Source organism: Oncorhynchus tshawytscha, linkage group LG07 (assembly GCF_018296145.1).
Source record: "Oncorhynchus tshawytscha isolate Ot180627B linkage group LG07, Otsh_v2.0, whole genome shotgun sequence".
Lineage (NCBI taxonomy): Eukaryota > Metazoa > Chordata > Actinopteri > Salmoniformes > Salmonidae > Oncorhynchus > Oncorhynchus tshawytscha.
The window spans coordinates 45394692-45421200 of record NC_056435.1 but is presented as its reverse complement, the minus strand read 5'-3'; the positions used below and the strand labels follow the sequence as shown (position 1 = coordinate 45421200).

Here is a 26509-nt window from a genome sequence, read left to right as displayed (position 1 = left end):
GTCATGTGAATCCAGCATGCTCTTGTCTCTTGTTTGCAGGGGAACCTTGGAGAACCTGGAATTAGAGGATCAACTGTAAGTATGATACTCTCCTCTCTGACACACATACACACACACACACACACAACACACACACACACACACACACAGCGCTGTAAGTATACTGATACTATCGGTTTGTAATTATAGGGTCCGATCGGTACCAACGGGCCTCCAGGTCCACCAGGGGTCAAGGTGAGATCATTTTCCATGTCATTTCCATGTAAATAGACAATAAAGTATTTTGTATCCTGTCTTCCATAATGAATACCTACCTATTTATTCTCTGTGCCAGCTCTGATGCATTGATTAGTGTAGATATGGCTTAGGCTATTGTAGCTTAGTATTACGCCACTGGAATGATATGATCATTTTAAGTGTATACTGTACCTTTTTCTTCTGAGAGTGTGTTTTTATCTCTGACAGGGTAATCAAGGAGTGCCTGGGGTTGGCGTTCAGGTGACACTTGTTTTATGTGTTATATTATATATTTTGTCTTCTACTACGTTTTATGAGTTGTATCTATTCCTGTTGTTTATTGCCTCAGTGTTTAGGCAACTACTCACCCATTCACAGTCAAAGACACAGAGCTTTATAATAATCTACTTGAATTGAATCTCCTGTTCCACAGGGACTGTCTGGTCCCCAAGGCAGCATGGGATTGCCGGGACCTGCAGGGCCTCCCGGAGCTGTGGTACGTCAAAACATCAAAACATCTATAAACCAACTCTCATACTGGAGATTTTTGCAGGCTAAACTGCTGCTCTAGTATATTCCCATTGGACTGGGGATCCCTTGTATGCTCACACTTGCCATTTAGGCCTACTGTAATTCAAGAGGCCATTGACACAGTAATGTGTGTTTAATATTTTATGATGTATTGTAATGATACTCTTTCTTCCCAGGGTCCGTCAGGACCTCCAGGTCTGCCGGGGCAGACGGTGAGTACAGCAGCTCCATGGGATTCACAGCTCACATACTGTAGAGCAAACACACACACACCTCCATCACCACCATAGTTAACACACACCAATCAATTTGTGCACATCAGTTCTGGTGGTGACATGCAGTGTGTGTCTTTCCATAGGGCGAGGGGGGCAAGCCAGGGGTCCCAGGAAGAGATGGAATACCTGGAAAAGAGGGAACACCAGGGTTGCCAGGCAAACAGGTATCTACTGTATGGTATCTGACTCTCTTCATGTTTATAGTATGTCTTATGATGGCATCAGCTTCAGTGTGGATTTGTCTTTGATAATGATTTTCAGGCTGCTGCTTTTGTTCTTTATCAAACGTCCTCAGGGTATCGCTGGACCAATGGGCTCCACAGGGTTGAAAGGGGAGCAGGGGGACAGTGGCCCCCCAGGAAAGGTGAGTGAGAGGATCAGGTAGGTGATGTGAGTTTGGATTGAGTTCTCCTTCAGGCTAATTCAGAGTCCACAGCCGCAGAGCCGCAGTGTCCATTGTGAGACGCACAGCCCGACCGCGCACCTCCCCCAAAATTCCCAACCAACGCAGCTCCAGTTCCTATTTTCATTTTATTTTTGACCCTTTATTTAATTAGGCAAGTCAGTTCAAAATAAATTCTTATTTACAATGACGGCCTAACCCGGACGACGCTGGGCCAATTGTGCGCCACCCTATGTTAATCCCAATCACGGCCGGTTGTGATACAGCCTGGACTCGAACCAGGGTCTGTAGTGATGCCTCTAGCACTGAGATGCAGTGCCTTAGACTAGAGGTCGACCTACTATGATTTTTCAACGCTGATACCGATTATTGGAGAACCAAAAAAAGAAAATACTGATTGATCGGCCGATATTTATATATATATTTGTAATAATGACAATTACAATAATAGTGAATGAATAATGAAAAGCTTTATTTTAACTTAATATAATACATAAATAACATCTATTTAGTCTCAAATAAATAATGAAACATGTTCAATTTGGTTTAAATAATGTAAAAACACAGTGTTGGAGAAGAAAGTAAAAGTGCAATATGTGCCATGTAAAAAAGCTAACGTTTAAGTGCCTTGCTCAGAACATGAGAACATATGAAAGCTGGTGGTTCAATATTCCCAGTTCTTCAATATTCCCAGTTAAGTAGTTTTAGGTTGTAGATATTATTAAAGAAATTATGACGCATTGACTATTTCTCTCTATACCATATACCTTTGACTATTGGATGTTCTTATAGGCACTTTAGTATTGCCAGCCTAATCTCGGGAGTTGATAGGCTTGAAGTCATAAACAGCTCAATGCTTGAAGCATTGCTAAGAGCTGCTGGCAAACGCAGTAAAGTGCTGTTTGAATGAATGCTTACGAGCCTGCTGCTGCCTACCACCGCTCAGTCAGACTGCTCTATCAAATATCAAATCATGGACTTAATTATAATATAATCAAAACAGAAATATGAGCCTTTGGTCATTAATATGGTCAAATCCGTAAACTATAATTTCGAAAACAAAATGTTTATTCTTTCAGTGAAATACAGAACCGTTCCGTATTTTATCAAATGGGTGGCAACCCTATGTCTAAATATTGCTGTTACATTGCACAACCTTCAATGTTATGTCATAATTATGTACAAATCTGGCAAATTAATTATGGTCACACAGTTCGCAACGAGCCAGGCGGCCCAAACTGTTGTATATACCCTGACTCTGCTTGCACTGAGTGCAAGAGAAGTGACACAATTTCCCTACTTAATATTGCCTGCTAACATTGATTTATTTTAACTAAATATGCAGGTTTAAAAAAAAAAAGAAGATTTTAAGAAAGGCATTGATGTTTATGGTTAGGTACAATTGTGCAGGGAATGCGCTTTTGTTAAATCATCATCCGTTTGGCGAAGTTTAATTAGGCTGTGATTTGATGATAAATTAGCAGGCACCGCATTGATTATATGCAACGCAGGACAAGCTAATTAACCTAGTAATATCATCAACCATGTGTAGTTAACTAGTGATTGTGAAGATTGATTATTTTTTACAAGATAAGTTTAATGCTAGCTAGCAACTTACCTTGGCTCCTTGCAGCCGCAAGGTCCTTTTGACGCTGCACTCACGTAACAGGTGGTCAGCCTGCCACGCAGTTTCCTCACGGATTGCAATGTAATCGGCCATAATCGGCATCCAAAAAGGCCGATTACCGATTTGTTATGAAATCTTGAAATCGGCCCTAATTAATCAACCATTGCGTTTAATTGGTCGACCTCTACCTTAGACCGCTGCGCCACTGGGGAGCCCTATTCATTTGAATATGGTGATGGTTGGAGAAATTGTTTGAGCTGTGCTGAGAAATCTAAAAGTATGAAAGCCAATGGTCCAATATTCTACAACACTGCTGTGTGGACTGTACACATTGTGGACTCTGATAAGTAATTCATTCAGAAGCTCCAGCTGCACATGTATCCCTCTTTTCTTTACTGTAAATGGCCATGACTCATATCCTCTTTTTACAATGTCTCTCCAAATCAAAGAAGAGGTCATCACTGGCATGAATAGGAGGGCGGAGACACATGTAAACATACGCATACAATGACACACCAATGCTCAAGCATATACTGTATGTGCACTTGTAAAGGATGTCACGCTGCTCTTACCAAGGCTCAAATCCAGGACCTTTACCTTGCTAGCACAAGTGACCTCCCCCTCAAGTGTCTTATCAGTCAGTGCCATGCGAAAAGCTAGCAATTCTGCGGCGAAAGTGGTGACATTTCAGGCTGAGGGAGTAAGTTTCACACATCCCCATGTGCTACACATGCATGCATGCACGCACACACACAGCATGCATATGTTTAGTATCCTTGTTGAAACCAAACATTTATTTCCATTCAAAATCCTGTTTACCTAACCCTAAATCTAACCCCAACTCCTAAACCTGACCCATAAACCCAAGCATAACCCCTAAGCCTAAAATAGCCTTTATCCTTATGGGGACCTGGGAAATGTCCTCACAAGGGGAATGTTCTTTGTTTTACAATCCTTGCAGGGACTTTTGGGGGTTTCCGGTACCCATGAGGATAGTAATACAAACCCACACACACGCTTTCACATCATTCGCCGGAGGCTTTAGCAGGATGTAATACGGTTCAGGAGAAATATGAGCTTTTGAAAGGACGAGATGTACTGTACTAACCAAATGACACTCCCGTTCATGGGATGCTCTAATGAAGGTCAAAAGGCCAAAACAGTAGCATAATAAAAAATTATATTTTGAGAACATAGTGGGTGGGAGTTCTCAATTTGTTACTATTGCTGTCCATCTTCAGTGAATTTTCAAACAACCTAATCCAGATGTTTGAGTTTCACGTCAACTTCTCCCTCCATCCATCCCCTTTACAGGCTGTAGCAGGACCCCCTGGTGTGAAAGGAGCACAGGTGAGTGGTTGTCATGGTTACTATTCGGTCGTGGTAACATCCAGTTAGTGTTGACTACAACCTCGCCATGTTGAACCAGTGTATGAAGGCACAATAGACACAACTCAGAACCAGTGAATCACCATACTGAATCATAGGCCAACAAACAGACGTATTGTAGACGGCTTTGACTAGAGCAGAATGGTATGGGGTGGTTTAGCGGTTAGGGCCGCTGAGCACAATCACATATGCCATGTTGGCGTGGGTTCAAATCCGGCCCACTGTCTCTCATCTTTCCTGTCTCCCTCTAAGTTGGCTGTGATTCGTGAGGAACTAGGTGCAATGGAATAGGATGGAACAGAGTTTAATGTAATGGGCTGTCTGTTGGTTGTGATTGGTTCAGGGACCTGCTGGTGTGACCTTATCTGGGACAATGGGAGAGAGAGGGCTGCCAGGGCTACGGGTAGGTCTGCTTGGTTGAACCAGTTATTTACATCAGCTATTATTCAGGCATTTACTATACATATTACCAAACATGAACAAGAATGTTTAGGGATTTCTGGGTTACCACGTGTTTCTAAAGTTGTATTTTTCTAAAATGTTTGTCCTTTAGGGTGAGAGGGGGGACAAGGGTCCTGCAGGCACCAAAGGGGACAGGGTGAGTAATGTCACATAATACAACATTAGTCAACATTCACAGACACTACATTATGACAGTGATAAGGGAAATTATTGTGTGTGTGTCTGTCTGTTTCTGTGTCTTGTTGAAATAGGGCCCTGCTGGTGAAAATGGCGAGCCTGGAGAAGATGTGAGTCACCTTTTGACATTTTGTAATATCAAATATTTAATGTCTAACAGATGTCAGTCTTACTTACTTCTCCATCCACTTTGTCTCTTTTAGGGGGGCAGAGGACATGCAGGGCCTAAAGGAGACAAGGTAATGCAAATCACCAGCTGATTCCTCATGTCTGTGTTTCCTTGGCTGCTAACCATGTGACAGTACTAACAGGATTTGTGTTGCAGGGAGAGAGAGGCATCGGACTGGCAGGGCCTCCTGGTCAGCTGGGACCTCAAGGGTTAAAGGTTACTATCATACTGAATGTTCTCATAAACACAAATCACATATGTAGCTATGTTCATATTAACATGAAATCAAATGTTATTTATCACATGAGCTGAATACAACACCTTAGAGTGAAACGCTTACTTATAAGCCCTTTACCAACAATGCAGTTTTAAGAGAAAAAATAAGTGTTAAGTAAAAAATAGATAAGTAACAAATAATTAAAGAGCAGCAGTAAAATAACAGTAGTGAGGCTATATACAGGGGGTACCGGTACAGAGTCGATGTGCGGGGGCACTGGTTAGTCGAGGACATATGCAAACTTATCCGTTTCTGCTCTTCTACAGTGAATGTGAACTCCTGTGTGTTTGTGTTTTAGGGAGACACAGGACTCCCGGGCCCAGCAGGTCCTCCAGGAGCCCGTGGCATAGCAGGGACCCCTGGTCTGGCCGGCCTGAGAGGAGAGAACGGAACCCCAGGACCCCCAGGACCTCTAGGACCCAGGGTGAGAGGGCCTATATCGCTACGGTAGTTGGGTGACTGGTGTGGTCTTGTCTTGTTAGCCCTACTCTGTGTTGTATGATTATGTTGTCTCATCTCCAGGGTCTCCAAGGCTTTCCTGGTCAGGCAGGGACCCCTGGAGGTCCTGGGCCCCCTGGACCCACCGGCCTAGTTGTAAGTATCCTTTACATTGCATCATGATGACTTAATTGAGTGTGTGTGAGCGAGAGAGACAAATAAATATATAATATATTTAAGCAATAAGGCCCGATGGGGTGTGGTATATGGCCAATATATCACGGTTAAGGGCTGTTCTTAAGCATGACGCAACGCAGAGTTCCTGGATACAGCCCTTAGCTGTGGTATATTGGCCATATACCACAAACCCCCGAGGTTCCTTATTGCTATTATAAACTGGTTACCAACGTAATTAGAGCAGTAAAAATAAATGTTCTGTCATACCCGTGGTATACGGTCTGATTTTCTTATAGCCTAGCGGTTAGAGCATTGTGCCAGTAACCGCAAGGTTGCTAGTTTGAATCTCTGAGCCCGCTAGGTGAAATCTGTCGATCTGCCCCTTAGCAAGCACATAACCCTAATTGCTCCAGGGTCAAAAACACATTTCCTTTTCACACCCGTACAGGTTACACACTTGTACAGTACATGTTTGAAGCAGGACAAATGTAAGCCCCCATGTTTGACATTTGATTTAGCAGATGCTGTTATCCAAAGTGACTTATAGTCATGCATGCATATACTTCTTATGTATAGGTGGCCCAGGGAATCGAACCCACTATCCTGGTGTTGCAAGAGCCATGCTCTTCCAACTGAGCTACAGAGGACCAAGGAGAGAGCAAGACTTTGTGTGTTTGTGTTATACTGAACATGAACACTAACAGATACCTGTTTTTCCTTACCAGGGTACACCGGGAACTGCTGGAGGCAAAGGGGACAAGGTGAGTTAACAAAGAGATAAACATGTCTTCCATACTGTATAATATCTTATCAAATAGGATGAGATTGCTCATTAATCTTCCTCTTTAGGGAGCGATTGGAGCAGGAGTACCTGGATTGAGAGGCGAGAGAGGAGACCCAGGGCCCCGGGTAAAACCACATCACCATTTGAGTTTGAATTGTATCTATATTTGACAGTGTTGTATTGTAGAGTTGTGTGTGTTGGGGGATTTACCGATTTGTGTGCCTGATGTTTGCAGGGGGAGGAGGGTCGAGCTGGTTTGGACGGGGAGAGAGGACTAGTGGTACGTCTGTCTTCTCTTCTTTCATCACTGTCTGTCTCTCATGTATCTCTACCACAGGAGGCTGGTGGCACCTTAATTGGGGAGAACGGCTCATGGTAATGGTTGGAGCAGAATTGCTGGACTGGTTTCAAATAAATTAAACACATGGTTTTCATGTATTTGATACCATTCCATTAACTCCGCTCCATACATTATTATGAGCCGTCCTCCCCTCAGCAGCCTCCTGTGATCTCTACGCCTGTTCATCTTATCTACTCTCAACATCACTATCTAGCAATTTTAACTCTACCGCCTCTGTCTTGTGCTTGATAATTTCCTCAGAGTTCTATGGTGTTTGTTTCTGTCTGTTTATTACTAGATGTCATTGATTGCCTCAACCCTCAATATTGATGCAACTTAATAGAGTGAGAGAGAAAATGACAGAAGGGGGAAGGCTGAAGTGAACATAGATAGAGCTCAAACGTTTGTGTGGCTTGAGCAGTGTACTTCAGGAAATAGAAAGGGCCCAAACGAAAGGAAAAGTTCTGAAAGCAAAAGACTTCATCATCTTCATCAGCATGATGCATAAACCTTTAAATCATTTCCATCACAACTATACCTTTATCCATTACTGTCAAGCTCATTATCCCACCATACATAGAGTATACATATCCTGTTGCTCTGAGCACAGTAGTGCAGTAGATTGCTCCCTAAAGTGTGTTCTACCCTCCACTTTGATCTAATGATAGGCCTCTGTACTACCATAGCTCCTTTAAAAGCTGCCAGCCAGCCCCTGGTCCTCTGTCGCTACCTGTGCATTAGTGCTACTGAGAGTAGGGCTGTTCTCCAAGGCAAGGGCCACTAAACCTGTTCACCTTAGCTCTCATCAAGGCCATACTGACAGACTCACATTAGTTGCCTGGTAACTTCCAGAAGGGGGCCTGGTACTGTAGAGTGCCCATGGCATTCCACTTTAAACTCAGGTGAGACATACACACAGACAGGAACTCACCTATTACAGTACACTCATTTCTCATACAAGAGGAGAGTGCTAGTTGTGGTGGGTATAGAGAGCTATTGGTTGTAGTTTTGGATGATTTACACCATAATGGTGACGATTGCTGGTGAGGATGTGCATGTGGGAGTATAATTGTTTTTCTTCCTTTGTGTATTCTGTTTGATTAAATGTGTGTGTGTGTGTGTGTGTGTGTGTGTGTGTGTGTGTGTGTGTGTGTGTGTGTGTGTGTGTGTGTGTGTGTGTGTGTGTGTGTGTGTGTGTGTGTGTTCACCAGGGATCTCCGGGTGGCAAAGGAGGCAGTGGAGAGAAGGTGAATATTGTGACTATTATTCCCCACAGCTTTATTTTCCAACATTCTCTGTCCCCTGAGCATTCTGCTCATGTAAAATAGTCAATCAAATTAACATGCCTACCTAGTGAGTCCTACTCTCAATATATTTCAGGGTGAATTGGGGCCTCAAGGTGACAAAGGAGAAAAGGTATGAATTGTAATGAATGAGTAGTAATATTGTGTGTGTACGTGGTATAATATTACAGAGAAGTGCAGAAAAAGAGCAAAGGAGAGACAACGAAAATAAAAATGTGAAAATATAAAAGTTCTAAAACAATTTTTTTAAACCTAGTTATCTGACCATGATGTTGTTCCCTTGCAGGGCGATACTCTCCTGGTGGGAGGACCTACAGGAGAGAAGGGTAACAAAGGAGAGACGGTGTGTGACCCTCTCAACCCTCAACCTCACAGCACCGATTTATTGATCTAATAAAACAATTGATCACAAAAATACTTCAGAGCACCAAGTATTGACTATGACACTGCTAATCTGTGTGTGTGTGGGTAGTGGTAATTTACAACTGTTGTTCTCTTCTTTATCAGGGTGACCGAGGGCCAAAAGGGGGGCAGGGGGAGAAAGGCTTGAAAGGCAGTGACGGCCCAGCTGGGGAGCAGGTGAGGTTGGGCTTGACGATGAACAATTCTTGGAGTTGGCAAAAACACAAACAGCTCTGGGAGCAGGCTATTAATAACAGGAGTATAACTGTGTGTCTCCACAGGGTCTGAGAGGTGAGCCAGGAGACAGGGGCTCTACAGGGTTCCAGGGGGCCAGAGGTCCAGGAGGACAGAAGGTGACAACATCACCTGATCTTTATCAAAGCTTTCATCATCACTGTGTCATATACAGTGCCTTGCGAAAGTATTCGGCCCCCTTGAACTTTGCGACCTTTTGCCACATTTCAGGCTTCAAACATAAAGATATAAAACTGTATTTTTTTGTGAAGAATCAACAACAAGTGGGACACAATCGTGAAGTGGAACGACATTTATTGGATATTTCAAACTTTTTTAACAAATCAAAAACTGGGCGTGCAAAATTATTCAGCCCCCTTAAGTTAATACTTTGTAGCGCCACCTTTTGCTGCGATTACAGCTGTAAGTCGCTTGGGGTATGTCTCTATCAGTTTTGCACATCGAGAGACTGAATTTTTTTCCCATTCCTCCTTGCAAAACAGCTCGAGCTCAGTGAGGTTGGATGGAGAGCATTTGTGATCAGCAGTTTTCAGTTCTTTCCACAGATTCTCGATTGGATTCAGGTCTGGACTTTGACTTGGCCATTCTAACACCTGGATATGTTTATTTTTGAACCATTCCATTGTAGATTTTGCTTTATGTTTTGGATCATTGTCTTGTTGGAAGACAAATCTCCGTCCCAGTCTCAGGTCTTTTGCAGACTCCATCAGGTTTTCTTCCAGAATGGTCCTGTATTTGGCTCCATCCATCTTCCCATCAATTTTAACCATCTTCCCTGTCCCTGCTGAAGAAAAGCAGGCCCAAACCATGATGCTGCCACCACCATGTTTGACAGTGGGGATGGTGTGTTCAGGGTGATGAGCTGTGTTGCTTTTACGCCAAACATAACGTTTTGCATTGTTGCCAAAAAGTTCAATTTTGGTTTCATCTGACCAGAGCACCTTCTTCCACATGTTTGGTGTGTCTCCCAGGGGGCTTGTGGCAAACTTTAAATGACACTTTTTATGGATATCTTTAAGAAATGGCTTTCTTCTTGCCACTCTTCCATAAAGGCCAGATTTGTGCAATATACGACTGATTGTTGTCCTATGGACAGAGTCTCCCACCTCAGCTGTAGATCTCTGCAGTTCATCCAGAGTGATCATGGGCCTCTTTGCTGCATCTCTGATCACTCTCCTTGTAAGAGCTGAAAGTTTAGAGGGACGGCCAGGTCTTGGTAGATTTGCAGTGGTCTGATACTCCATTTCAATATTATCGCTTGCACAGTGCTCCTTGGGATGTTTAAAGCTTGGGAAATCTTTTTGTATCCAAATCCGGCTTTAAACTTCTTCACAACAGTATCTCGGACCTGCCTGGAGTGTTCCTTGTTCTTCATGATGCTCTCTGCGCTTTTAACGGACCTCTGAGACTATCACAGTGCAGGTGCATTTATACGGAGACTTGATTACACACAGGTGGATTGTATTTATCATCATTAGTCATTTAGGTCAACATTGGATCATTCAGAGATCCTCACTGAACTTCTGGAGAGGGTTTGCTGCACTGAAAGTAAAGGGGCTGAATAATTTTGCACGCCCAATCTTTCCGTTTTTGATTTGTTAAAAAAAGTTTGAAATATCCAATAAATGTCGTTCCACTTCATGATTGTGTCCCACTTGTTGTTGATTCTTCACAAAAAAATACAGTTTTATATCTTTATGTTTGAAGCCTGAAATGTGGCAAAAGGTCGCAAAGTTCAAGGGGGCCGAATACTTTCGCAAGGCACTGTATGTCAGAACCAATATCATCGATAGTCAGTCAATATCAAAATCACTATCATAATGTCCTTGTGTGTATAATGGTTGCATTGCACAATTCTCCCACCCGTCATGTGATAATGGATCATCACCCAACAATATGTTCTGTGAAAAGTAACACTGTATTGCTCAGACTGGATGCTGTAGGGGACTGTTGTACAGATGCAGTGTTCTAATGGGTTTGTCTTTGTGTCTGTAGGGAGAGGCGGGCCTGCCTGGTGTACCTGGAGAATCTGTGAGTCTCCCATGTCACCCTCAGTTATGAAAACAATATATACTTTTTCTTGACCACATGAACTGACATGTGAAAAACTCTGGGCCCTAATTATAGCCTATCACTAGGATCTAAAGTTCTTCCTGGTCAGGTCACATGGTCAGGAAAAACTCCAGGTCCTATGACTAACTCCCCATTCACTCTCCTATTGATCGATAAAAGACTGGTTGATTGTGTTTTTCTCCCAGGGTACACCAGGAAAAGATGGAATGCCAGGCTTTAGAGGAGAGAAGGGAGACATGGGAATAACTGGAATGCGTGGAATTAAGGTTTGTACATCTGTGTGTGTGTGCAGCGTGATGCATCTGTTTGTGTACGTGTCTGGTGCTTGTGTCTGTCATTGTATTTGAACAGTCTTTGAGTTCATCCCCACTTGAAGAAGTTTGGTGCCAAACTTGATACGTCCTCTAAGCTCCAGTGCCAGCCTCCCAGATCATGCCGCCAGCCATAACTCTTCAATGGCTACAAATTGACATTACGTAATGGAGGATTAGTATAAATTCAGCTGGATATAGCCCAGGATAGAGTATGCGTTCATTCTCATATGGTCTATAAATACCTTTAATGACGGTTAAAAGTATAATTTGTGTGTTTGTGGCATTCTGCCAGACTAATAGGCTATCAGAACCCCCTAACCTTCTTACTGTATACTGTGTGAATTGCTGTCCTCTTCTAAAGTAATGAGGGACACTTTGAGATGTGTTCAGTGTTTTCTTGACATGACCTTGCCACTGTAACGGCAGTACAATCACAGCATGATAATCTGGGTTTAGAAATGACTAATCCAGACGGCACAATATCAGCCAGCTCATTCAGTCTCACAATGCTATCAGAACCCCTTCAACTTCCCCTTATCTGTCACTAGCAATTATGCTCAACAAATCACCCAGTTACTCATCCTTTACAGTGCATTTGTGAAAGTATTCTGACCCCTTGACTTTTTCCACATGTTGTTATGTTACAACCTTATTCTAAATTTAAAAAAAAAAAATGTAAATTTGATTTATCCCCTCATAAATCTACTCACAATACCTCATTATGACAAAGCAACAAAAAAAATGGGGGAAATTTTGCACATTTATAAAAAAGTTATTTACATAAATATTCAGACCCTTTACGCAGTACTTTGTTAAAGAACCTTTGGCAGCGATTACAGCCTTGAGTCTTCTTGGGTACGACGCTACAAGCTTGGCATACCTGTATTTGGGGAGTTTCTCCCATTCTTCTCTGCAGATCCTCTCAAGCTCTGTCAGGTTGGATGGGGAGCGTTTTAAATTATTTTTTTTAACCTTTATTTAACTAGACAAGTCAGTTAAGAACAAATTCTTATTTACAATGACTGCCTACCCCGGCCAAACCCGGATGACGCTGGGCCAATTGTGCGGTGCCCTATGGGACTCCCAATCACGGCTGGATGTTGCTGCACAGCTACTTTCAGGTCTCTCCAGAGATGTTCGATCGAGATCAAGTCCGGGCTCTGGTTGGGCCAATCAAGGACAGTCAGAGACTTGTCCCAAAGCCACTCCTGCATTGTATTGGCTGTGTGCTTAGAGTCATTGTCCTGTTGGAAGGTGAACCTTCGCCCCCAGTCTGAGGTCCTGCGCACTCTGGAGCAGGTCTTCATCAAGGATCTCTCTGTACTTTGCTCTGTTCATCTTTCCCTCGATCCTGACTAGTCTCCCATTCCTTGCCGCTGAAAAACATCCGCACAGCATGATGCTTCACCGTAAGGATGGTGCTAGGTTTCCTCCAGACTTCCATTACAATAGTCATTTACAACATTGATCAGAAATACAGTGTAGACATTGTTAATCTGATGTTATTTTAATGGACAAAAATTTTTTTGGAGGGGGTTGTTTTGACATGTGTGTGTTGTGTGTGTGTGTGTCCCTCATCTGCCTCTCTAACTGACTAAGTAACTGATCATTTCCAGGGCGACCGAGGATCAAAGGGGGCGTGTGGATCGGACGGACCAAAAGGAGAAAAGGTACAATGGGAGGGAGAGAGAGAGGAAGAGGAAGAGGGATGAGGGGAAGAAATGTATGACAGGAAGTTCAATTTAATTAACTTTATTTATCCCTGAGGGGTCTTTATGGGAGTTGCATGGTGAGTTTTGTGATGAAAGTGTTTCATAGCCACTGTAACTATGACCTCTTTCCCTTTACATGTTAATAAGGAAATTGTATAAGATTAACAATAGGGGGAAAACGGTGTGGATGCACCATGGTGTGTCTTTCTAATGACTTGGCTACAGTGGACGTGGACTACATACAGAACAGAATACTATTGGACTTTTTGATGGTGTTGAATGTTTTTACCCTTTCTTTCTCTTTCTGTAATCAGGGAGATTCAGGGATCCATGGGCGGTCAGGGTTGCCTGGAAGGAAAGGTGAGCAGGTAAGAATCATCCCATGAAGTACAAGTTTAGAGGGCTCTGAACAGTGCACCATTGAGACTAATATTTAGTATTAAAACTGGAATTTAGTATTAAAACTGTATCAGCCAAGTGTGGACATGTTACCAGGTGTTGTTGTATCTGTGTTTCAGGGAGAATTGGGTTCTCCAGGGGCCACTGGAACCGCAGGCAAGGAGGGATTGATCGGACCCAAGGTATTAGTCTATGTATGGTTTGTGTGTGTGCGCGTGTGCGCACTTCATTATGTGTGATTATATATATTTCAAAATGTATCAGGGGTACTGTGTGTCGGTGTGTTTAATATGCCTGTGTGTTTTGTAGGGTGACCGAGGCTTGGATGGAGTCTTGGGGCCCAAAGGAAATCAGGGAGAGAAGGGTGAAAGGGTGAGTCTTTAACCACAACTGAATCCATTCATAAAGTGCACCACTAATACTATGAATGTGACCACAGCAAAACCGCTAGCTGACCACTGACTGTAGCTGTACTGTATATAAGGTCTGATGAAAACTGATTTTGTTTTATTTAACCTTCATTTTGACAGGGAGTCATGCTGAGACACAGGAGGTTGGTGGCACCTTAATTGGGGAGGACAGGCTTGTGGTAATGGCTGGAGTGGAATCAGTGGCATGGTATCAAATACATCAAACGCATGGGTTCCATGTGTTTGATGCCATTCCATTAGCTCCTTTTCAGCTATTATGAGCTGTCCCCTTAGCAGCCTCCGCTGTGCTCAGATGAGCCCTGTATACACATCGATAGACACTATACACTATACACAATATACACATTCACATACATTTACCAAAAGTACCCGCTGATGTTACACCCATTGCTGTTGAACCACCAGCTGATGTTACACCCATTGCTGTTGATCCACACGCTGATGTTACACCCATCACTGTTGAGCTACCCACTGATGTTGCACTCATCACTGTTGATTCACTAACTTATTTTGCAATGCCCATTTCCAAGTATGCAGTTACCCATAGTTGGAGCCTCCCATTGAGAAACCAAATTGAATCTAACAGGAGCTCAAACAGATACAGTGCATTCTAAAAGTATTCTAAAAGTATTCAAAACAATTTAACACATTTTGTTTGAGCGCCTAGACAGATTCAATTTGGTTTTAATGTAATCAAATGTGAAAACAGTCAAGGGGTCTGAATACTTTCCAAGTGCATTGTACATTAGCACTTTGCCTCTCCCAGGACCATACAATTACCCAATTGGCTATTACAGGTATTCCCAAACTGGGGTACGGCAATGCTGTCGGGGGTACACCAAATAAAAATGTGATTCACATTTTCAAAGTACATTTATATTTTCCAACTGGGCTATACATTTGGGTGAGGTTTTTTCTCGCCTGAGTAGCCTCGTTTCACTGCCCAAAATAAAATTAAACCATCTAGTGTTCAGTGAAATAACAACAATGTCAAATACAGGTAGCCTAGTCAAATAATTAACATCTAATCACATTAACCTTCACTCTTGAGCAGACATTTAGAAACTAAACATGACAATTTGAAAAATAAGCCATGGGAGATTTTTGAGTGAGAATTAAAGATGACTTTTGAGTAGTAAGACATGTATTAAAGCAACAGATACCATTAATAAGAAGGGGCTAGAAGCATCTTATATGGTGAGCTACCGAGTGGCTAGGACAGGCAAGCCCCATACTATTGTGGAGGACTTAATTCTTCCTGCTGCCGCTTATACGGCAGGGACAATGCTAGGAGAAAAGCCCAAAACAACTATACAGACAATGCCTTAATCAAACAATACTGTTGCACTACACATCATTGACATGGCAGGAGATTGAAACAATTACTGCTTCACATACAAGCCAGTGAATTATATGCGTTACAGCTGGATGAGTCAACAGACATGGCGATCCTGGCACAGCTCCTGGTATATGTCCGTTACGTTTATGGGGGTCAATTAAGGAAGACATCCTCTTCTGCAAACCACTGGAAACCTGGACAACATGAGAGGATATTTGTTAAGTACTGGACAGCTTTGTCACATCAAATGGACTTGTGGTCAAGATGTGTTCGTATCTGTACTGATGGCGCGTATCTGTACAAAAGCCATGACAGGGAGACATAGTGGAGTAGTAACGCGCGTGCAAGCAGTTGCTCCCGACGCCATGTGGGTACACTGCAGCATCCACCGAGAGGCTCTTGCTGCCAAGGAAATGAAAATTGTTAACTTTGTTAAAGCAAGGCCCCTGAACGTGTATTTTCTGCATCATGCAATGATATGGGCAGCGACCATGTAATGCTTTTACAACATACAGAAGTGCACTGGTTATCAAGGGGCAAAGTATTGCCCAAATTTTTTTTATTGAGAGACGAGCTTAAGGAGGCTGCGAATTTTTGCAGCTTTTTGTTAAAAATCGCGCAACATTTCAGCGTCCTGCTACTCATGCCAGGAATATAGTAAATGCATATGATAAGTGTGTGTGTATAGAAAACACTCTGAAGTCTCTAAAACTGGTTAAATCGTGTCTGTGGCTATAACAGAACGTGTTTAGGAGTCAAAATCCTTCGAAAAACTGGTCACCAAAAACACAAAAATAATATCCATCCGCCAGTCAATGTATTGTCTAAGGCTGAAGAAAATAGATGGCAATCCCCTGTAAACGCCTACAGCTTCCACACGATGTCGCCAATGCTGTCATTTAGGGGCGGCTTTATCCTTGGTTTGGAAACGTGACGCATTTCCTTTCTTTGGGCTCACCACAGGACGTTTTGAATGTGAAAACATGGATGATGATTTCAAGACTTGCTGCTATCGAATACAGATCGCCCCGTGATCAATTTAATAGATTATTAACGTTTATTAATACCTAAAGTTGGTTTAGAAAAGTAATTTGAAGTGATTTGTAAAAGTATATAGGCAACTTTTGTAATTTTAAAAAGTGACGTTGCGTCTTGTAAAGGGGCATTTTTCTGGATCAGACCGGTCTTCAGCAAATCACATTTTGGGTATACAATGATGGATTTAATCGGGAAAAAGACCCAATTGTGATGTTTATGTGACATATAGGAGTGCCAAGAAAGAAGCTCGTCAAAGGTAATGAATGTTTTATATTTTATTTATGCGTTTTGGGTAGCGCCGTCTACCGCAAAATCTGTTGTTTTGTTGACGGTCTGGTATTCTGGGGGGTGTATGCTATCAGATATTAGCTTCTCATGCTTTCGCCGAAAAGCATTTTACAAATCTGACTTGGTGGCTAGATTCACAACGAGTGTAGCTTTAATTCAGTATCTTGTATGTGTGTTTTAATGAAAGTTTGAGTTTTATCGAAAACTTTCGGTGGCGCTCTAAAATATCCGCTGATTTGATCCCGCCACAGGGACATCCTCCCTAACAAGTTTTCTTTACTGACCATCATATTCACTTGTCTGACCGCTTGCATGATGACGAGTTTCTCACACGACTGGCCTATCTGGGTGATGTTTTTTCTCGCCTGAATGGTCTGAATCTAGGATTACAGGGACTCTCCTCAACTATATTCAATGTGTGGAACAAAATTGAGGCTATGGTTAAGAATTTGGAGCTCTTTTCTGTCTGCATTAATAAGGACCACACACAGGTCTTTCCATCATTGTATGATTTTTTGTGTGCAAATGAACTCAAGCTTACAGACAAAATCAAATGTGATATAGCTAAGCACCTGAGTGAGCTGGGTGCGCAATTACGCAGGGTACTTTACCAAATTGGATGACACAAACAACTGGATTCGTTATCCCGTTCATGCCCTGCCTCCAGTCCACTTACCAATATCTGAACAAGAGAGCCTCATCGAAATTGCAACAAGCGGTTCTGTGAAAATTGAATTTAGTCAAAAGCCACGGCTAGATTTCTGGATAGGGCTGTGCTCAGAGTTTGCCTTTGAAAATCGCGCTGTTAAGACACTGATGCCCTTTTGCAACCATGTACATATGTGAGAATGGATTCTCGGCCCTCACTAGCATGAAAACTAAATACAGGCACAGACTGTGTGTGAAATGATGTAAGACAGACTCTCTCCAATACAACCCAACATTCTAGAGTTATGTGCATCCTTTCAAGCACACCCTTCTCATTAACCTGTGGTGAATTATTCACAATTTTTGATGAACAAATAAAGATTTATATGTAAGATGACTAAATAAAGAGCAAAATGATTGATTATTATTTGTGCCCTGGTCCTATAAGAGCTCTTTATCACTTCCCACAAGCCGGGTTGTGACACAAACTCACACTCATTCTGATGTTTAATAAATGTATCGTATAGTGTGTGTGGCAGGCTTACAATGATGGAAAAAAACAACATTTGAGAGTGTGCTGACCCTGGTGCTAGTGTCACGATCGTCGTAAGAAGTGGACCAAAGCGCAGCGTGGTGTGAATGCATCATTTAATAGATGACAAAAAACATGAAGTAAACTATACCAAAAACAATAAACAAATAACGTTTGTGAAGCTATCATAAGAACTGAGCTGACACAAGCAACTAACATAGATAATCACCCACAAACAAACAGTGAAACCCAGGCTACCTGAGTATGATTCTCAATCAGAGACAACTAATGACACCTGCCTCTGATTGAGAACCATACTAGGCCGAAACATAGAAATCCCAAAATCATAGGAAAACAAACAGACTGCCCACCCCAACTCACGCCCTGACCATACTAAATAATGACAAAACAACAGAAATAAAGGTCAGAACGTGACAGCTAGAGGGGGTACGCAGCTGGAGATTGAATGTTTGAAGGAGTATGAGACTATAAAAAGTTTGGGAACCACTGGGCTTTTACAACCAATGAACTGGTTCTACAATGTAAAATACAATTTCTCATTTCGCTCCTATTACACAAACCAGAATGACAGAGACATAAGACACAGACACACAGAACAAGGACATAACCCGGGAAATATGAACAAAGGAAACCGTACATTGAATTAAATAAACATAACTTCTGACATGAGTCTTGCGAACGTTCATGTGCACACGCTCACTCAGAGGGTAAGAAATTGTCAATCATGAAACAGAAATATCTAAGGTTTGCAATAAACGGTACGGAGATGGAATGATGAAACGCTAGCAATTATTGTAGGATTAGCTGTAATAAAGATTTACCACACACAGTATTTTATCTTCTATCAAGTCGAGTCTCAAGTCATGTGACTCGAGTCCACAACTCTGGGCAATAGTGCATACAGGTGTTTGTTACAATTTTTTGCAGATAGTCCAACATTATTTATATAGACAGTAAAAAGTACAGGACCTAAAAACCGATCCCTATGGGACACCTATTGTAATATCAAGGAAATATGATTTAACACCATCAGAAAAAAACCACATTGTGTCCTGAACCAATTACATGACTCCTGATCCATATCGATTTCAGACAATCTTTGAATCAAGAAAGAGTGGTCCACACTATCGAAAGCTGTCAATAATTCAATAAAGAGAGCAGCACAGTGCTTCCCCGGATCCATACCCTTTACAACATCATTTAACACCAAGGTTGCAGCAGAGATGGTGCTATAACCTGGCCTGAAACCAGACCAGTGAACACTTGTAGCTAGGAAGGATCTAAGATGACTGTTTATTATTGGTTCTATTTATTTTGAATCTAGGCAAGACAATTTAGAGATTGCGATAATTATTTAGGTTGGAGGGGTCACCACCTTTGTGGAGAGGGAACACATAGGCCACCTTCCAAACCCTGGGGATAGCACCCAAGATAATCGTCTGATAAAACATATTGGTAGCAGAAAGCTGCAGCAAGAAAGGATCATGTAAATCAGCCCCAGTTGATTTTTACATTGATCTTAATCAAGGTGTCTAGCACATCACAAGTAGAAAGTTGTTGAAATGAAAAAGATATTCACTAGAAGTCGACTGATCTTCCATCGAGCCAACTGGAGGCTGGGAGAGGGAAGAGCAGTCGAATGACAGACCAGGATCAATTCATCTACCATTTATTTAAAATAAAAAGCCTGCCGAGATAAAAATCATCACTTATCTAATTTTTCTCAATGATGCCAGTGCCTGACACAACTTTAATAGGCAGGGAAGGAGAGGAAGAAGTTTTTTGTAAATGGTATCTGTCTGTGGCATCTCCCTCTTCCTCTCTACAGGGCCCCTCAGGTATCCCCGGCCCCCCAGGCCCCAGAGGAGTAGACGGGTCCTCTGGACTGACAGGGTCTCAGGGACCAACTGGAGCTAAGGGCCCCGAAGGCCTCCAAGGACAGAAGGTATTCACTTGCTTTGGTTGTTTATGCCATCTAGTTGTGGGGTAAATTAAACATGGTTAAACATGGTTGTTGTCATTGTCAGGGGGAGCGGGGGCCTCTTGGTCCTGCCATGATAGGTCCACGCGGTATCCCAGGTAAACCAGGAGACAGGGGCAAGGAGGTGAGTGTCTCCTCTCTACTGTGCAATATGTCTGCTCATAAAGTATCTAACTGCAACTGTCCCCCAATAACTCCCTCAAACTGGCCACAGCACAGACACAGCAGTGAAGCTGGGGACCTTTTTCTAAACCGTATGCACTGTATGGAAAGTTTGGAGACTTAAACAGAAAATGTAGAAAAGGGTCAAATAAAAGGGTTTTGAACAGACATAATACATAATAATATGTACTTAGTACATCTGACCTTGGGATCATAGAGCTATTAGTTTGTTCAACTACTCTGAGAACAGTTTATTTGTCAGCTGTGTGTTCTAATACCTGTCTCTGCTGCAGGGGGAGTTGGGTCCAGATGGAGCCAAGGGAGACAGAGGAGAACCAGGCTTGACGGTCAGTGCTTCACCTGGGCCTCAGGGCCCAAATCTGCTGACTCTACCACCAACCTGCCTACACATACACACACATGCAACCACACACACACATATATTATAATGCTGTCACGTCTCTCTGCCTGTCTCTTACACTCCTCCTCTTCCCCTCTGGCTCTCTGTGAAGGAGGATGAAATTCGGACATACGTCCGCACAGAAATGAGCCAACACTGTGGTAAGTCTTAGTCACCTGCCAAAACCCCAATGTCCCAATCCAACATGCTGGTGTCCTCAGTTAAACTTCACTTCCTCATCGTCAAGTGAAACAAGTAATGGTGCTAACACATCTGTATTGAACGTAATGCTCCACAGAGTCTGATTCAGACCCTCTGTCCATGTAGAACGTCTCACTGCTATTGACTTTCCCTGTAATGAAAGAGAAAGTAACATTCTCTTTTCCTCTCCTCCATTTTCTCTTTGTCTTTCAGCTTGTGGAGGTGAGTGGGTATCAGTCTGACACGTGGACCCGATGGGATGAGGGGAGTAGCTAGCTTTGGCATTAACTTTTTAGCTTTATTATTAGTTTATGTAGTCACTGTGTTTTTGGTTCTGATGTGTGTCTGTACTATTTAGTTTTGGTTCTGTTATGTGGTGTGGTCCATGTTGGTGGTTATCTGTTCTACTCAGTGCTTAAAGAGGGCCAGTGCTGACCTGCTTAGAATATTGGCTCTAAAATATGATGAGTCCTGGCAACTAAATATAAATACTACCGGCACCCAAAATGAGTACTGGTATCTATTTCAGTCCACTTCAACCACTGGTTCTACTATATGTTCTCATGGGTGTATATGTTGGGTTTCGGTGGTGTCTGGTGGCTACGTCTATGTGTGTTACTGACCAGTGTGGATGTCCTGTTGTTGTTTTTATGTTCCTGGCCCCTCTTCCTTCCCCCCTGTCCCCCATCCTGGCCTGCTCTCAGGTGTTGTTGTGACAGAAACCATGTCCCGCCCCAGGGCGCGTCCTGTTCCAGAGCAACAGCTGGCCCGGCAGGGCAAGGATGGTAAGGATGGTGAGTGTGTCTGTCCAACTGTCCTTCATCACTACCTGTCTGTCTGTCCATCAGTATGTCTTAACAAACAGCCCAGAGTGATGCTGTGTCTGGTTCTAAACAATGGGCCCTGTTTTCTCATCAGTATTCTCTGAACATTATAAAGGATATCTCTGTCTGTCTGTCCATCAGTTTTACTCACTCTCTAACTCTGTTTTGTCTGCTTTTTAAAGTTAGAGGGTTTGTAAGTGGGGTATTCCAGCTGAATTAAGGCCCATTCACGGGTGGACTGAGCCCTTGGTGAAAGTCCAGTGTTGTGCTGTAGGAGTTGGGGGTGTCTCCCCTCTGGCCGTGGGGTGGTCGGGGTTAGGGTTGTGACCGCTGTGGCGCCCCCTGCCCTGTGCTGTGTTGCAGGGCGTGAGCTGCGTGTGGTGGTGAACACCAATGACCCTGACTACGAAGATATCTACTCTATAGAGAGTTACGATGATTCCATGGCTATGGAGCAGAGCATCCACCTAACCCCCGCTGCGAATCATAACAACGGTACTTCTCACACACAAACGCACACCCTTAAAGGGATAGCAATACACTTCCCCAGAGTCAGATAAACTAGTGGATACCATTTTTATGTCTCTGCATCCAGTATGTAGGAGGTTAGAGGTAGTTTTCAAGCCAACGCAAATCAGCATTAGCCCAATGAATGGAAGTCTACAGGAATTGCTCCCATAGGTTTCCAGTCATTGTGCTTATGCTAGTTAGCAATTGCGCTAACACTAGTTAGAAACTTAAAAATGGCATCCACGAGTTCATCTGACTCTGAGGAAGTAGATAAAGGGTTTCATTACCAAAATCCTGAAGTATCCATTTAACCCTTAATCCATCCTCACACACTGAACCCAGTCTAACACACAAACCAACCCTGGATCCCCTTCACACACTGCCATCAACATCAACAGCTTCCTGTGTGTCTTTATTGTGTTGATAGTGTTTTTGTATGTGTTGTTTTACTGTGGTCTGTTCTTAACTTAAGATATATGGGTGTATATATAGCAGTCTTGCAAATCTCTAATTTCCAACAATATGGGATTTACGTGAAACGTTACATTATGTGCATGTTTATCAAGTTAGGACTGTATTTGTGCGTTTTATTGTGTTGTCGATTCAGTGTGTCTGTTTTGTGTTAGTTTGCTTATTACAGGCTGTCTGTTGATAGATGTTGATGAATGATTGCATGTCGACAGGTGAGACAGTCACTGTTGACCCTCTGAAAGCAAAAAGGTCCAGGAGAGAGGTCAAAGGGGAAGGTAAACCCCGCCCACTTTCTCCTACATTGCTGGGGTTTTAAGGGTTAACTCCGCCTCCATCTCTGCATGCCTCTGGCCTCTCTAGCATGATGGTTTTATTTTCTTTGATTGCTGTTGATAACTAATCAAAACACCCAAGCATATCTGAATTTGGGCACTGAATTGTTTTTGTGTGGCAAATTGACAAAAGTTACTATAGATGATATACGAAGAATTATACTGAAACATTTTTTTTTTATAAAACCTGAATGGATTTGACCTTACAAGCCATCTTCATCTTTTATCCCAGACATAATTTAGATGTTCTATCCTTTAAAGACTGTGTTAATTGTATGGTCACTTATTTAATGTTCATCACAGAATTTTAAGTTACTGTTCATTAACATTAATACCAACATCACATTCATCTAGCTTACTGTTGGAGCTCTCTGTCTCTCTCACTGTGATTTTCCTCACTGTGTGTATGTGTGATGTATTCAAGCTCCAGTGGACCTTTGTGTGTTGCCCCTGGAGGAGGGCAGCTGTGGGAGGTTTACTCTGCGCTGGTACTTTAACAGCCAGGTGCAGGCGTGTAGACCCTTCATCTACAGCGGCTGTGAGGGCAACGGCAACCGCTTCCTCCATCAGGAGACCTGTGAGGAGCGCTGCCTCCCGGAGGACACAGGTACACACACACACACACAAGCAAGCACACATAGTAGCTTACTGTGCACACATACATATCAATCAATCAAATATATTTATAAAACCCAGCCTAAAACCCCAAAGAGCAAGCAATGCAGATGTAGAAGCATGGTGGCTAGGAAAAGAAAAGCAGGAACCAATTAATAAACTTAGAGAAGAACCAAGCTCCAAGGGGGCACAAAACCGGACAGGAAGATCATGCCAGTGACTCAACCCACTCAAGTCAAGTATAGCGAAAAAAGCCTGGCAAGATGTGATGCACCCCTCTTAGGGACGGCATGGGAGAGTGCGAGCAAGCCGGTGACTCAGCCCCCGTAATAAGGTCAGCGTCAGAGAATCCCAGTGGAGAGAGGATAGCTGGCCAGACAAAGACCGCAAGGGTGGTTTGTCACTCCAGTGCTTTGCCGTTCACCTTCACACCCCTGGGCCAGACTACACTCAATCATAGGACCTACTGAAGAGAGGAGTCTTCAGTAAGGACTTAAAGGTTGAGACCGAGTCTGTGTGTTTCACATGGATCGCCAGATCATTCCATAAAAATGAAGCTCTATAGGAGGAAGCCTCCAGCTGTTTGCTTAGAAATTCTAGGAACAATAAGGAGGCCTGTGTCTAGTGACCGTAGCATACGTGTAGGTATGTACGGCAGGATCAAATCAGCGAGATAGGTTTTGTAGGTTGGCAGTAAAACCTTGACATCTACCTTAGCTTTAACAGAACGCCGGTATAGCACTGGCTAGCACTGGTGTAATATGATCACATTTTTTGGATCTAGTCAAGATTCTAGCAGCTGTATTTAACACTAGCTGAAATGTACTTAGTGCTTTATCCGGGTAGCCCGAGAGCATAGTATTGCAGTAGTCTAATCTTGATTTCCCCTGGGGAGACACCTTGTGTCTCATTACATTGTTATTACAGGTTTAATCATGTTTATTAAAGTTCTCTGTGTGTCTCTGTGTGTGGGTGTTGGCTGAGACCCACAATAGGAGGCTTAAAACATGGACATACACTACCGTTCAAAGGTTTGGGGTCACTTAGAAATGTCCTTGTTTTTTAAATAAAAGCATATTTTTTGTCCAGTAAAATACCATCAAATTGATCAGAAATACAGTGTAGACATGGTTAATGTTGTAAATGACTATTGTAGCTGGAAACGGCAGATTGTTTATGGAATATCTAATATCTAGGCGTACAGAGGCCCATTATCAGCAACCATCACTCCTGTGTTTCACAGCGCAAACTGGGTCTTACCAAAATAAAAAGAGAAGTGGGAGGCCCCGGTGCACAACTGAGCAAGAGGACAAGTACATTAGAGTGTCTAGTTTGAGAAACAGACGCATCACAAGTCCTCAACTGGCAGTTTCATCAAATAGTACCCACAAAACACCAGTCTCAACGTCAACAGTGAATAGGTGACTCCAGGATGCTGGCCTTCTAGGCTGAGTTGCAAAGTAAAAGCCATATCTCAGATGGGCCAATAAAAATAAAAGATTAAGATGGGCAAAAGAACACACATTGGACAGAGGAACTCTGCCTAGAAGGTCAGCATCCCGGAGTCGCCTCTTCACTGTTTGCTGCTGAGACTGGTGGTTTACGGGTACAATTAGCCAGTGCTATACCGGCTGATAATGGGCCTCTGTACTCCTATGTAGATATTCCATTAAAATCAGCCATTTCTAGCTACAAGTAATTTACAACATTAACAATGTCTACACTGTATTTCTGATCAATTTGATGTTTTAATGGACAAAAAATGTGTTCCTTTAAAAAATGACATTTCTAAGTGACCCCAAACTTTGGAACGGTAGTGTATATCATGCTGAATACACACACATTCATGCTGCACATACACACATGTACACACAAGAACATGTATCCCCAAAACGGATTCTTGTGTTTTGTTGCAGATGCTGTTCCTTTGAAAAAGGGGCGATGATGAAGGGCATGTCATGACTACCTCCTCTCCACCCTAAAGAATGGCAACAAATGGTTGTTTAATTCATATTTAAAGCTATAAACATTGGCAAGGTTTTGAGTATACAGTACATACACCATTGATGGATCTTTTCTCATGGTTGATGATTTTATTATTTATTTCAAGTACATTTTTATTACGTTAACTCTGCAGCCAAACTTTTAAATCCCCCTCAAAATTACGTCTAGCGATTACAGCAGCACCGTATTACAGGAAGACAATGTTGTCCAAACATTGATGCAACCATACCACAGAATGCAGAATCTGTCGTTGGTGGATGTACAGGTAATAAGTTCCAAATCTGTCCACTAAATAGCTGTTCTGTATGTATAAAGAGGCACTCACAATACATGTTATCATATTTTGCCAATGTAATGTACATATAAATGTATATTTGTATTACCTGGGAAATAATGTTTTGTGTGTCCTAATGATTCATGTTAAACTCTGCATGTTTTAACCTGACAGAGAAAAGGTGCTATTTTAAAATATATTTTTATATTGCACATTTCATTTGTTGTTTTCAAAGAAAAATTTGTTTGTATTTTCGCCATGTTTGATGTTCAAATTGCAAAAAGCACACTCATTCATGATGGCTCAGAAACATTACTCATTGTTTTATGAAATATGTGAATAAACCAGAGAATGAATAATAGCATTTCTACAATGTTTTTTTTATATATAAAATAATTTTAGAGGTGTATACAGTGCCGTGCAAAAGTATTCAACCACCTTGGCGTTTTTCGTATTTTGTTGCATTACAACCTGTAATTTAAATTGATTTTTATTTGGATTTCATGTAATGGACATACCCAAAATAGTCCAAATTGCTGAAGTGAAATGAAAAAAATAACTTGTTTCAAAAAATTATAAAAAAATAGAAACGGAAAAGTGGTGAAGCCCATAAATAAGATCTGGTGCAACCAATTACCTTCAGAAGTCACATAATAAGTCAAATAAAGTCCACCTGTGTGTAATCTAAGTGTC

At 42.3% G+C, this 26509-nt stretch overlaps 1 protein-coding gene across 6 annotated transcripts in view; it reads left to right on the top strand.

The window, feature by feature from the left end:
• LOC112255281 (collagen alpha-1(VII) chain) overlaps positions 1-26177 on the top strand; it is a 126457-nt gene extending 100280 nt beyond the window's left edge. For 4 of the 6 annotated variants that reach the window (XM_042324490.1, XM_042324489.1, XM_042324491.1 and 1 more), the window contains 39 exons: positions 40-75; positions 190-234; positions 466-498; positions 671-733; positions 945-980; positions 1127-1207; positions 1339-1407; positions 4388-4423; positions 4806-4865; positions 5016-5060; positions 5176-5211; positions 5305-5340; positions 5427-5486; positions 5846-5971; positions 6070-6141; positions 6888-6923; positions 7012-7071; positions 7182-7226; positions 8498-8533; positions 8667-8702; positions 8877-8933; positions 9098-9169; positions 9274-9345; positions 11243-11278; positions 11506-11586; positions 13251-13304; positions 13661-13714; positions 13865-13927; positions 14055-14117; positions 19871-19987; positions 20070-20147; positions 20479-20532; positions 20698-20746; positions 21000-21008; positions 21491-21580; positions 21974-22105; positions 22804-22866; positions 23348-23530; positions 25455-26177. In XM_042324490.1, coding sequence (XP_042180424.1) covers positions 40-75; positions 190-234; positions 466-498; positions 671-733; positions 945-980; positions 1127-1207; positions 1339-1407; positions 4388-4423; positions 4806-4865; positions 5016-5060; positions 5176-5211; positions 5305-5340; positions 5427-5486; positions 5846-5971; positions 6070-6141; positions 6888-6923; positions 7012-7071; positions 7182-7226; positions 8498-8533; positions 8667-8702; positions 8877-8933; positions 9098-9169; positions 9274-9345; positions 11243-11278; positions 11506-11586; positions 13251-13304; positions 13661-13714; positions 13865-13927; positions 14055-14117; positions 19871-19987; positions 20070-20147; positions 20479-20532; positions 20698-20746; positions 21000-21008; positions 21491-21580; positions 21974-22105; positions 22804-22866; positions 23348-23530; positions 25455-25483 — 2403 coding nt within the window. In that variant the 3' untranslated portion in view covers positions 25484-26177. The remainder of the gene's footprint in view (positions 1-39; positions 76-189; positions 235-465; positions 499-670; positions 734-944; positions 981-1126; positions 1208-1338; positions 1408-4387; positions 4424-4805; positions 4866-5015; positions 5061-5175; positions 5212-5304; positions 5341-5426; positions 5487-5845; positions 5972-6069; positions 6142-6887; positions 6924-7011; positions 7072-7181; positions 7227-8497; positions 8534-8666; positions 8703-8876; positions 8934-9097; positions 9170-9273; positions 9346-11242; positions 11279-11505; positions 11587-13250; positions 13305-13660; positions 13715-13864; positions 13928-14054; positions 14118-19870; positions 19988-20069; positions 20148-20478; positions 20533-20697; positions 20747-20999; positions 21009-21490; positions 21581-21973; positions 22106-22803; positions 22867-23347; positions 23531-25454) is intronic. The other 2 variants (XM_042324492.1, XM_042324493.1) reach the window with 2 other exon arrangements.
• The last annotated feature ends 332 nt before the right edge of the window (positions 26178-26509 follow it).